This window comes from Cynocephalus volans, chromosome 5 (genome assembly GCF_027409185.1).
Source record: "Cynocephalus volans isolate mCynVol1 chromosome 5, mCynVol1.pri, whole genome shotgun sequence".
NCBI classification, from domain to species: domain Eukaryota; kingdom Metazoa; phylum Chordata; class Mammalia; order Dermoptera; family Cynocephalidae; genus Cynocephalus; species Cynocephalus volans.
Window position 1 is genome coordinate 158,590,344 of NC_084464.1, and position 13,304 is coordinate 158,603,647.

At 51.9% G+C, this 13,304-nt stretch overlaps 1 protein-coding gene across 1 annotated transcript in view; it reads right to left on the minus strand.

The window, feature by feature from the left end:
• AGPAT4 (1-acylglycerol-3-phosphate O-acyltransferase 4) overlaps nt 1-13,304 on the minus strand; it is an 86,277-nt gene that overhangs the window by 17,340 nt on the left and 55,633 nt on the right. Inside the window, exon 2 of the mRNA XM_063097890.1 lies at nt 9,374-9,543. Coding sequence (XP_062953960.1) covers nt 9,374-9,543 — 170 coding nt within the window. The remainder of the gene's footprint in view (nt 1-9,373; nt 9,544-13,304) is intronic.

Below are 13,304 nucleotides of genomic sequence, written 5' to 3' on the forward strand. Positions count from 1 at the left end.
AGATGTTCATAGACAGTACAGAGTGATCCATAACTGCAAGGCTGCGGTGACTAAATGGCCATTTCTTAGCTACTGTAGGGTCACTGTCGCCACATCACATTCTATGGTTGAAAGTTTGCCAAGCTTTTCGAGTGTCTGAGTGTGTGTGTGTGTGTGTGTGTGTGTGTGTGTGTGTGTGTGAGAGAGAGAGAGAGAGAGAGAGAGAGGAGAGAGAGACAGAGAGAGACAGTCTGGTCAAGCAGCCAATCATGAGGATCCCCTAGTCACTCACTCAGTGAAACAGCCAGTCCCATGAGCCTGGAAGTCAGCACTTCCAGCCAACTGGGCAACCTTTGTGTGAGACCACCCAGTGCTAGAAAGAACTGCTTTAAAGATGCATTGAGATCTGGGGCAATCCAACTCTGAGATCCGGGACATTGCAACCCTGAGATCCAGGACATTGCAACCCGAGGTCTGGCAGCTCTCACTTCTCTGGCTACATGGGCTCTGTGGTGACAAACAATCAGGAGTCCCTGAGTCAAGGTTTTCCTCCAACATGGCCACCTGCCAGGTGGTGCGATGAAAATATGAAGTGCTGGAGCTGCGTTTCAGGGTGGTTGGAACCAGTGGGCATCCTGTTCAGTCCCACTTCTGTGGCGCCCCCATCCCCTCTAACAACTCCACAGAGAACCCGGTCAGGGACCGTGACTAGTCAGCAAGATGGCCTCTGGTCAAGGTGTTGTTTGCACAAATATCTCTTCCGGGCTTTCAACCATACGACCCTTCCTGAAGGTTTAGCTCTGTGGTCACCTGTTGGTCATGTGGCTTCACCCAAGGTCATTTATTTCTAATAAATATATTAAATGGAGTATCTTAAGTGGAACTTTGAAAGCAGATGAGAACAACGAGTGGGCTAAAATGTCCACATTTTAACCCTTTGATTTTTGTCTCGACCACAGGCTGGACACACGGTAGCAAATGTTTAAGTCTGCAGGAGACCAGCCAAGCTGGCTAGCCCGAGCACTAGCGAGGACCAGCAATCCAGCCAGTAGCTCAGCCTCTGCTTCGATGTGTGACATGTGAATGCATCTGCTAGGGACTGTTAACCCCAAACGCTTCCGTCCATGCACAGGTAGTCATGAAGTACCTCCTTCGTGCCAGGCACCATGCAGGTGCTGGGAACTCGACAGTGCATGGGGTTATCCATGGCCTTGAGGTGCCCAAAGTCTACTGGGAAGACAGAAACAAAGACACTTTCTGTGTTATATCTCTGCCACTAAGCCCTGAGGACACAGACCCACTCTCCTGCAAAAGAGAGGGGAGGGTAGGAAAGGACAAGATGGGACTAGAGTGTGTTTCTGAAATCCAAGTCCCTAGTTATAGTAAATGCAGGAGATGAGACTGGAGCTCAGGATAGTGAAGCAGGGCTCTGCATGTGTGTGCGTGTACACGGGCGATATGCATCAAAAGGTCAGCGACTCCTTTTGTGCCAACTGGACTAACTCACGTGTGGCCCAACTCCGCTCACATTGCTTTCCTTTCTCCTGCTTTCTACTTTCTCTGATGCTAAAAGGAAAATGCCACGGACCTTATTCTACCAGAAAAATCTCGAGGAGTCCCAAAACAAAATGAACCCTGTTCCACAATTACAGCCATGGAAGAAAGGCATGAAGCAGGCGGAAACAAAAGTGCTCTCTAAGAACTCATCTCTTAGATGCTCACCTGGGAGAGTGAGGTACTGACAACACCAAGGCCACGGGTTCGGATCCCTACACAGGGCGAGATCAAGGGTTAAGATCCAAGTCAAGGGTTAAGATCCCCTTACCTGTCATCTTAAAAAAAAAAAAAAAAGGAAAAGAAATACACGCATCCCTCTATCGAGTCGAACAAACGCTAGCGCTCTTTGGCTCCTGATAGTCTCCCCTCCCAGCCTTCTCACTTGTTTACCAAGCCCCGAGCTGTGCTTGCTTTGACGGGTGTGCAGACGTGTGTGGGGAAAGGAGGGGCATCTGGGGCACCCACAAGGGGCTTAGACCAGGAGGATGCTTGTCACACCTGACTCTGCTCCGAGGAGTCACAGCTGCCAGGACAGAACAGATGTCAGAAGAACTCCCTGCACCAGCCGGCTCCCCCTGCCAAGGGCTCTTCCCAGCTTCTCTTCCTAGTGGCCAGCACCAGTGCCCCAGTCCTTCCTCAGGTCTGGGTGGGAGAGAAGCCAGAGCAGAAGTCATTGCAGGGGTGGGTGGGGGGACAGGATTCCCAAGGGACAGGTGACTTCCCTGTGCCCAGCGCCTTATAGCCAGTAGGTGTTTGCTAAGCAGCTGTAGGAAGCGCAGGCGGCTGGGGTGTGGAGGGCCCAGCACTTGGTGGTGGGTGTGGGAAAGGGGGGCAGCTGAAGGGGCGATGCTGCCGGTGCAGAGCAGATGCTGCAGGCTGGGGGGGGGGGACATAGTGGCGGGGGGACGCCAGTGGCAGGCACGGCTGCATGCGAGCCTGGATAGACAGATGGTGGCTGTGAGCACAGACTGGCTTGTTAAAGGCACTGCCAGGGGAGTCTGTTCAATAAAAAAGAAGAGCATGGCATGTCTGACGAGGACAGGGACGAGACTTTTAGCCGATGCTCCCAGGACTGCTCTCACTTGGAACACGCGGTGCAGCCGGACTCCCTGAGCCGCCCCCTCCTTCCTTGGCCAGCGACTCCCCCGACCGCCTCGTTTGTGCCATTCCCTGCGGTTCCTTATCTCTGTGATGCCAGATCCCAGCATGCCTGGCCAACTGGCGGATGGTGACATGCAGACAGCGGCGTCCCTGCCGCAGAGCTGCTGATTCATGCTGGTGCTGCCGGGGAGGGGCGCCGCCCACACCCAGCTGACAGCGGCCTGGAGGGCTGCAAAGCCCCCTGCCAGAGCTGACAAAGCCTTGGCTGCAGGGCATCTGTGAAGAAGGCTCCTCCCCATCTGCAAGCTTTTCATTTCGCTCTGGCCGGAGAGCACTGACAAGTGTGTATGAAGAGCCCGGGGTGCTGGTGTTGTGTGAAAACAGTGGGATTTGGGCTGCACGGGGTCCAGGCAGAACAGCGGTTAGACCCCACCTGCTGAAGCACTCGCCTCTCTTCTCCTTCGCGAATTCTCCTCCTCAGCAAGGGCAACTAACTAGGTTCAAAGAAAGGAAGAGTTATGGCACACCTACTGTGTGCTGGGCACTTGAACCTGGGCATGTTACTTACATTATTTCATTAAGTCCTTAAAACACCACAAAATGGAAATTATTAACTGAGGTTCAGAAAAGTCAGAAAACCTCCCCAAGGTCACATAGCTGGTAAACGCAGGAGCCGGGGCGCAGTAGCTCTGGGACTCTACGCCATTGCTACCCATGTTGCCTGAACATGCCCTCTCTCTCCCGGGCCATCTTATCAGAGAACCATTCTGCAGTAAGTAGAAAAGAAATTATCTTTCTTGATACCTGAGCACAGAAGAAGACCTTGCAAAGGATTCACTTTTCTGCAAAGTTTTAGATGTTCAAAGACAAAACACGGGAAACCTACAATTTGGGGGCATGTTATGATTGAGGGGGGTTCATAGGAAATAACACTTATGTAGCCTTTATAAACAAATCTGCATTGACATTTTTCCTGCAGAGAAATTTTGGTTAGAAAAGTGGCCCTTTTATAATCAAACTTTTAGAAATGTTGGTTTTCAAACACATGTGATCTTTCACAGAAAGAACCATATTTAACGCTAATGATCAGAAGCGTCCTGGCAAAATTAGCAGAACACCAGCAGTTTGGGTCAGTTCTTGCTTTAGCTTCTGAGTGGACTTCTAGGGTGTAAAGACATCTGCTTTTTGATTTACCGGGAGCTATGTAGGTAACTCCTCCACTTCAGTCAACACAACAACATTGATGCTCAGACCCTTTGTACTGATTTGATTTAATAAGTCCAAAATCACCCACAGTGACCTAGAGACACTGAGCTGGCAGCTGGTGAGGCTGTGTGGCCACAGCCAAATAGGAAAGACTGTCACCATGCAGGGGACTGGCCATTGGGCACACCCTCACTGCAGGGCACACCACCCGTGACCTCCCTGCAGGCACCTGCCCTGCTGGCTCCCCATCCTTGTCCCTTGCCTCATAGTTACCCCTTTACCTAGACCTCCCAAACCCCCTCTGAAAATCATATCTGCTCTTCAAGGCCTCAGTTCAGTGTCACCACCTTCTGGAAGCCTTTGCTATCCCCAGGGGCCAATAGCCAGCGTGCTGGTAAGCACCAAAATGTTAAACCTGTTGTTAGGATATTGAAACTCTTCCCTGCAGATTGGTAAGCAGAGCTGCCCCAAACACCAACCTCCCCTTACCCCCAGTATTCCACCTTTGCCTCAGTGGCCCTAGTCCTCCCCTGGGACCTCCCCAGCACAAGAAGGGTTAACTCCCAGGAACAATAGGGGACCTCCAGGCTGCTCTGTCACGGTTGCTAGCTGGTCTGTGGTGAAATGCCCTGGGTATCACCCTGCCCGCTCCCACCCCACAGCCCTACCCTCTGCCTGTAGCCCCCGTCTTAGTCAGTTTAGTGTTGCCGTAACACTACACCGAGACCGGGTAATTTATGAAGAAGAGAGGTTTACTTGGTTCATGATTCTGGTGCCTGGAAAGTGCGAGATCGGCAGCCCATCCAGTGAGGGTGTCCTGTTGCTTCAACTCACGGCAGAAAGAGGAAAGGATCACATGGTGAGAGAGGAAGCAAGAGGGAAACTGAGGCAGCAGGCTCTTCAACAAGCCACTCTCGAGGGAACTAATCCATTCCCCAAAGAGTGAGAACTCGCCACCCCACAGGAAGGCGTGATTCACAAGGGACGTGCCCCAGGACCCAATCGCCCCCCATGAGGCCCCAGCTCCCAGCACTGCCACCTTGGGAATCAGATTTCCACGCGACTTTGGGGGGAGGCAAACTACATCCAAGCCAGAGCCCCTCTCGGCCCGCAGGCTTGGGCGGCAGGCGCGTGTGCTGGTCACCCTCTCCCATGCTGTAAAGTCCTGAGGGCGGGCTGTGCCTTCCCATCCACAGCACCCAGCAGTATCCTCTACAGAAAACACACACAAGCCTTCCTCGGATGTGTATTTTGAAGATATATCAATGGCTATCATCACCATCACCAAAATTCCCTCTGCGTGAAAGGCAGTGCGAGCTCTGCGAGGAGCGACAAACAGACTCCCCTCCTTAGAAACCATCATCCTGCCTTCCTTTTCCACTTTTCTCTGCACAAAGAAATGCAGTAAAGTGCCAATCTGCTTTCAGGCCGAGAATGTTATATCCTCTACACGATATTTACTAAGTGGGAAAAGTGGGGGTTTTCTAGGACTCAATGTCACATCCCCGTGTGGTGGGCAGCCTCCAAGGTGGCCCCACTGCTCCTAGTCCCCTGGGATCCTCCCCCTCGTGCATGTCACCCCGCGACCCTTGAGTATGGGCTGTGCTTACTGTCTCACTTCCAACGACTAGGACACGGGCAGGTGGGACAGCACTTCTGAGCTCTGTCCTGGTGTGCTCCCATTTCCCCTGCATTGCTTGCCCCGGGGACACAGCTGCCACATCCAGGGAACCCCAGGAAGAGTCCCCACGGCGGGGGACTGAGGCCTGTCAGCAAACCCATGGACGAGCTGGGAGGCAGATTATTCACATGCCGAGCCTTCGGACGGGGCCACCACCCTGGTACGTCTTGATGGCACCTTCCTGGTGACCTCTGCCAGAGCCCAGCCACACTGCACCTAGACCTGACACACGGTGGAGGTCATTAGCTACACGTGCATCCTTCTAAGCCCTAAGTTTTGGGGCTCATCACGCTACCACGGAGAACTAACATAGATGGCTTCTTTAAGGATCTGAAGAAAAATGTACCAGTCGGCCTCCGAATTAACCCCTCCAAGTCACAACCTGCTCAGCAGATAACTGGATAATAAAAGCTACTGTTTGCGAAGCGCTTCCAGGGGCCTGGCACTGCCCGGAGACTTGACGATCCTGATCTTATCTAACCCACAGGGGCCACCATTCAGTGGCACATGCAGATTTTACTGAGGCAAAAAGATAAGCAAACAGGTGGCTTGCCCAGCCCAGCTTACTCAGCACCTGAGGGCACATGCTGTCAGCTGCCCACGGGTTCCTTGTCCCTGGGGGACAGAGCCAGAGTGTCTGAGGGATCACAACTGAAGCCTTTGGAGCCCGGCCCATGCGATGACAAGCCAGCTCCCAGGGGAACTGGAGCAAGCCACTGGAATGACCATCAGCCACACGGCAACTTGGAAGGGCTAAAAGCCTCTTTTTTTTGATTAAGAGAATTCCATCACTTTTGCCTCAAAACCAATTTTACACTTAATAACCCCACCTTCAAGAATTTCTGCAAATTTCATTTACATTAATTTGAACTCATTTTCTCTTGGGCTGGAACCTGCTTTTGCTTTTTTAAAAAGCAAATTCCTTTGACTCCAGAAGGGTCTCAACATCATGTGTTATTTAAAAAAGAAAAGAGAGATGAATAAGGTGGTTTTTTTTTTTGAAGGTCACTGAAGACAAAAGATCTTGCTGAGCAATTAATATAACAAGATGCTGCTTCTCATCCCTTCTAGGGTGACCGAAAGTAATGCATCCCTCTGGAAAGAGGCATGTCATCCTAGGAGATGTGTCTAGATGGCACGACCATGCCTGCTGTGTGGGGAGCTCGGTCTGGCAGCTCCCACCTGCATGGGCCGACTCCCCGCAGAGGCTGAGGACCCCTCCCTCCCCCGCCCCCCGCGGTGCTGCTGTCTGTCCCCCAGCACATGGCTCCGTTCCAATTTGCACAGCAACAGCACTGGCAGTTTCTCCAGCGTTTGGAGAAAAGCAGAAAGTGACTCGCCTCCTCCCCACCCCCACTGCAGTTACGATGGGAGCTCGGGCTCAAGGAAGCACTTCAGCAAGAATCCAGAAAACCCAAGGGCCCCACCGCACAGGTAGCCCCAAAACCTCCAGTGAGAATGGGGGACGCAGCGTCCAAGCCAAGGTCTGAGAGCTGCCTGCTTCCCCTCTAGGGGAGGCCTCCTACAACATCCACCCTCCTAAGGACAGTCTCCAGAATAGACGGCAACGCTCGTAATCCTCTGCACTTGACATTGGTCATTTGGATTTTCACAGCAATAAATGAAATTCTGTGACTGTTTCAGACATCAAAGGGAGAAACGGAGCCCTGTGCTGCAGGCAACAGGAGTTCTGCCTCCCGCTTCCCACTCGCCAGCAGCCTCACCCTGTGCTCACAGCAGGAAAGCCACCACGGCCTGCACAGCCTTTGGGAGTAAAGCCCCACAGGTGCTGACGGTGAGTGACCGCTTGTGAAAGCCTCTCCCTCTCTGCAGACCTGGGTCCCCCTCTCCAGGCCTGACAGCCCCCTCTGGGCCTGGTCCCCCCCACTACCCCAGGCCTGGGTCTTCTTTCTATGCCAGGGCCCCCTCTCCAGGCTTATGTCCCCCTCCCCAGGCCTGGGTCCCCCTCTCCAAGCCTGAGCCCTCTATCCATGTGGGGTCCCCCATTCTGGGCTTGAGTCCTTCATTTCGGGCTTGGGTTCCCCTCTCCAGTCCTGGGCCCTCCCTTTCTGGTCCCTGGTCTCCCTTGCTAGGCCTGGGCTCAACCTCTCTGGGCCTCGGCCCCTGTGTCCAGGCCCAGGCTCCCCTCTCTAGGCCTGGCCCCCCCTGCCGGGCCTAGCTCCTCTTTCTGGGCCTGGGTCCTCTCGCCAGGCCCGGGCCCCTCGCCATGTGGGTTCTCTTTTGCGCTTGTTTGCCCCTGACTCCCCTTGGCTGCCGACTCTGGGCTGTCCGTGCGCTTCTCCAAGCTTCGGTTTGTGTCCTGCTGTGTTAGGTTTTGCCAACTCCATCCCTGACCCAATGAAGGTACTGATGACTTCCACCCCTGGGAATGAGGCTGCATGCACCCAAGCCAGGAGGGTTAGACGCCTGGCCCCACCAGCAGCCGCTCCTGGTCGTTTTATGATGCCAAGGCCCTGTCTCTGGAGCAGGTCTCCAGCCCCCTGCCCCTGCCCCCAGCTTTGGAGGAGCAGAAGCTCTGAAATCAGACTCACCAGCTACGTCCTTGGTGATGACTTTACTCGCCTGAGGCTTTGGGAGCTTGTTTATAAAATGTGAACAAGAGCGTCACAAGCATCAGAAACAGCTCACATAGGTGCGTGCCTCACAGAAGTGGCAGGTGGTCACACAGCTGCCAAGGGGAGGACAGGGGTTTGAAAGGGCCTCCAAATCCAGGGGACTTTTTGCTCTACCACTTGGATGCCTGCCCCATGGATTATAAATGTTTTCACATTCTGAGCCCGAATGCTACCAAAAGCCACTTGGAACACCTGGAAAATCACCAGCTGCCTCTAAACTGCGGTCTGAGTTCCAGGAGACGTTGTCATGTCAGAAAGCCTCATGCTGGGGAAGCAAGACTGGTGTTCTGTCAAGCTGCGGGGGCACTGCTTACCCCTCTGTCCCCAGCAGAAGAAGGATCCCGTCATTAATCATTGATGTCTGTGACAGCTTAGAACTATGAACCCCTGTCTTCAGTCTTCTATATCTCAGAACCCCTGTCTTCAGTCTTCAAAAACCACCATGATTTTGTCTTCATGGGCTACCAAAAACAAGTGTGGTGTGAGCAAGCCCCTGTCCGACTGGTGGGGGGTTGTTCCCAGGTGCAAAACCTGATCTCCAAGTTCTGGTGCACACTGTGAGGGCCTTTCCCAGCTCTGGGCCAATCTACATCATGATTCCCCTTGGGATGCCTGAGTACCATTGATGACTGTGATTCAGTCTTGTGATACAGGCTCAGCCATTACACACCTCCATGTGTTAAAGATGACAGAAGTCAACTGAAGAGACCCAGTTCCAAAGGCATGCAAGAACAAATCAAACTAGTTGGAGAAAAACAGAATTTCATAATAATTCGATTCTGCAATTCAGGTTTGCTCACTTACAGACTCACGTTCTTAAGCCTACGAGGATCAAAATTCAGAGTGAATTCTGTTAGCAAAGGGAGCAGTAAGAATGTGAATTGGAGTCAAATTATGTGAGTTCAAATCTAAATCTAATTACAGCTGTGTGACCCTGAGCAGAATATTTAAACTTTATATATCATCGACTCATATGTGTTTCTGTAAGGATTAAATAAACTGATCGTATGTAAAACGCTGTCACGTAGTAACGGTTGGGCACCTCTTCGTATCGCTCCTAAGAAGATGCTGGTCCCAGGCAAGAATAAAAAGCATTTGGTTAAGGACATTTCATCAAGTAGAAACTGTTGCTGCTCCTGCCAATTCTGAGTGGCTGAGAGCGAAAAGGCAAGGGGTGGTGTTGAACCGGAGGGGAGACCCACTTCTGACTTACCCCTAGGAGCCCGAGGCGTTCGGCCAGGCTCCAGCCGCAGAGGAAGTCAATTTCAAACTTGTGGTTCAGAACCACGATGGCATTTTCCTTTCCGTACTTGGGGTAGGCCCGCGGGTCCGTGTAGATGATGCACTCGGTGCCCGACCACCACTCCAGCAGCATCACCAGCTCTGGAACAAACCACAACAACACAGGCCCATTTATTTCATGCCTCCTTTGGCCTCTGGGCTACAGGGAGCCTGGCTCTGCCCTCCCGGCCAGGGGAGAGAGCAACTTTACTGGGGATAAAGTTCTGGATCACTTCGGCCTAGACCCCAGCCCTTGAAAGGGTTTAGAAGCAGAAGGGAAAACGAGAAAGACTCCACATTCTTCTATGTGTCCCCAACATTCTCCAGGAAAGGAGAAGAGGAAGCTTTGAGAAGGCAAATGACTCACTTCCTTGCTTTAGTACCTTGGAGGAAAATAAATCAGAAAGGCTGAGTCCATCGAGAATCGTGCCCTAGTGTTTACAGAGCTCTGAAAGGCAGCGTGAGATGAAGCATAGGATTCTTATTATCCATGGAAATGACCGATTGGGATACTTGTAAACTCCTTCAAAGAACACTAAATACCCAATTTTCCTCTCCCATTGACCACACTTGAGGGCACCAGGAGTAAAGAAGAACTAGGGTGTGGAAAACAGAAACTCCAGCCCCTGAAGGCCTGGGTCAGCTACAGCCACCATACTGCAGGCCTGCATGAAACTTTCAAAATATTTATAGGAAATTGTGAAAATGCAGAGGTTCTTTTTTTAGGCAATAATGACCAATTTGAGTTTACTGTTTAGTGATACCTCTAATCCAGGAGACCACTTCCCAATCTGGTTGCCCCAGGGCTTATATGGTTGAAACTGTCCAGAAAAACATCAGATGCTGGTGATTATGCAGCTCTCTGAAATGAATTTTTACAGCTAACAGTGATGGTTGGGCGGGTGGGTGAGTGCATTGAGTGCTCTGCAAGGGCCCTTCCCCTGTTTATCATGCACCCACTAACCAGAGGGCACCCACTCCCCCCCCCACCTCCCACACACATAAAGGCAAGTGGGTCTGACCTTGACTCCAGCCAAGCGTCATTTAAAGCCTTGAGCTGCCGCCCTTGGAACCGTCCTCCTTGAGCCTGCAGGCTGGACCTTTGTATGGAGCACAGAACTGTCTAGAAGGCATCCATCACAGCCTAGTTTAGAAGCAGGGAGCACTGGGGGACTTGGATAAGATACCTTGCAGTGCGTCAGTGTCCTGATCTCGGAACGGGATTGCTTCACAGGGTTGCGAGAATTAGGGTGCACTCATATTGCAGGAGCTCAGTGTACAGCACACTGTGAGTTCCCAGCAAATCGAAGCTGTTGGAATCATTAAAAATGAACAAAAACACTCCCCTGCCTTTCCCAGAGGTGAACAGTAAAAAGCTTCTCCCCATTTCTAGGAGCTGAGAAAGTGCCCAGCCCCCACGCCGTCGTCAGTGCCAGATGGGAGCAGGAAGTGGCGAGTCCAGGAATGAGGTGAACTGCTGGGGGTGGGGAAGGGGCCCGAGCCCACCGTGCAGCCCTGACGGAGGGACCCGGGGACCGTTTGTTGTGGCTGGAGACTGGGTGGGAAGATGCCTTTACTGCTGTACTGATTTCTTCTAGGAGACCGAGTGGGCAGGACCTATCTACTCAGGACTGGCCAAGGAGCACAGACAAGCACCAAAGCAGAACTACCCAGCTCGGTGAGACAAACTGAATGGCTCCAGGAGACTCACGTCTCCTATGGGTCGCCTCAGTGAATGACGCCTCTCAGTGCAGCTCCTCCCTGCCCCAGGCCTGTTTGCCCGTCCACCTTCATGTGCCTCCCAGCACCCTGCCCAGCCCTGTCACAGCTCACGATCTCAGTGTGAGATTAGCTCCCCCACTGCACACCACAGGGCAAGAACCACATTGTTTGGTTTGCTCTAACCCTAGCCTTGACTCCAGTACCCAGCAAGAGCCTGAACATGGATGTCTTAACACTGTGTGGTCACCTACTGTGGACACACATTCAGAGCAGATCCCTGCTCTCCTGGAGCTTGCTGTCCAGAGGGAAGACAGCAAAACAATGACACAACAGTGTGACAAGGGAAAGGAGAGAGATCTGCTAATAGGATGGCTGCTGAATGTCATGCTCATGGATCTGGGAGTCAGACACAGGCAGGCTCCGGTCCTGGTGGTGCCACTTAGTGGTTGTGAGACTTTTGACATGTTTCTCAATGTCCCCTCCTTGTCTGTAAAACAGGGATAGTAAACACCATCAGAGATGCTTCAAGTATCCGATCAGATTATGTATTCAAGGCACCCAGCATGATGTTGTGCATGGTAGATAATCAATAAATGAAATAAATCGCCAGCTTTTTACTACTATTATATGTGTGATAATTTTATCACACACAAGGCTCTGTAGCCACTGAAGGGGGCGGGGGAGAGAGTCAGAGACAAACAGAGACCTACACAGATAGTATTACAGAGACTTCTGGACCACAGTAAGGAGTTATGATTTATGATTTTTACTTTAAAAACAATGAGAAGTCACTAGAACTTTTTATTTATTTTTAAAAATTTATTAATTTTTTTACATTCTAAGATGCTGTTGCAGAACAGTTGGGGGGTAGGGGGAGGAGGAAAGGGGAAGGGAAATAGGGTCGGCGGAGGGGGAACGAGGGGGAGTGTGGTCGAGACCTGCACCCCTCATTCTGGTGAGGGAGACCAGAGGGCTTTCAGCGGCAACTGGAGCATTTTTAAATGGGCAGCATTTTTAAATGGGCACACACTAGCATCCAATTTGCATTTTGAAAAATCACTCTGACTGAAGTGGGCACAGACTGGAACAGGGAGCCAGGTAGGAGGTGATGGTGGCTGGGACCAGGTGGTGACACTGGAGAAAGACCCAATTTCTCACTCATCTCAGTGGGCCATTAACTATACGATCGAACTCTAAATCTCACTGGACAGAAGAGTTTTATTTCTCTTTATTTTCCTTTTCATTTTTACCCAAGGGTTTCAATTTTTTTATTCATGAGAAATGCATTTATGTAGTCCCATTGTAAAAGGATTCCAACAAGCCAGGAGTGCACAGAAGAGGTGAACTTCCTCTTGATGGCTTTGGAACTGTCAATTACGCTAACCTGCACTACATATCCCCCATGCCCTTTCTTGTATGTTTCTGGCTGGGGGGCGCCACGTGGGAGGCTTGGGAGGTGGGAAGGAAGCGGTGTCATTGCGTAGGTCACACGTGCAGTGCTGATCTGCTGACCCACCTCTTCCACGTGACGCGGTGGCTGGGCCTGCAACTGCTCCACCTTCCCCTGGGTCCTCCACCAGCTTCCCTGACTCCTGAGCCAGGTGCTTGTGTTTAGCTCTGCGACGAGGGGCCCATCTTGTGCAGGACACCCACACCCTCAATGCCAGATGCCACAAGGACTGACACAAGTTTCAGCCCATTATTGTGGGTCTCCAGCTCGTGCTTGGCGGTTCGAAGCTCTTCATCTCCCCCACTTCACATCCACCTGTCACCCCTCCCTGACTGCCTGCCCTGTGGACTCCAAGCTCCAGCACCAGAGGCAGAGATGACAGCCCTACAGAGACTGCCTGACCAGCCCCCAGAGTTGACCAAGGCCAATTCCTGCAACCAATCCCTTTATAGATGTGCACGTCTCCCGGTGGCTCTGCTTCTCTGGTTGAACCCTGGCTGAGACTCTTCCTCTTCTCCCCAACCCTCCTCCCTTCTCCAGGGTTAAACATTATGAACAGTTTGGAAGGTAAACTTCTAGTCCTTTTCCTAGGCACGTACATGCGCATGCACACACATACACACACAGCATGTATTTTCCCTCCACAGATGGGCTCATACTTTATTGATGTCTGTAAACAGATACATATTTG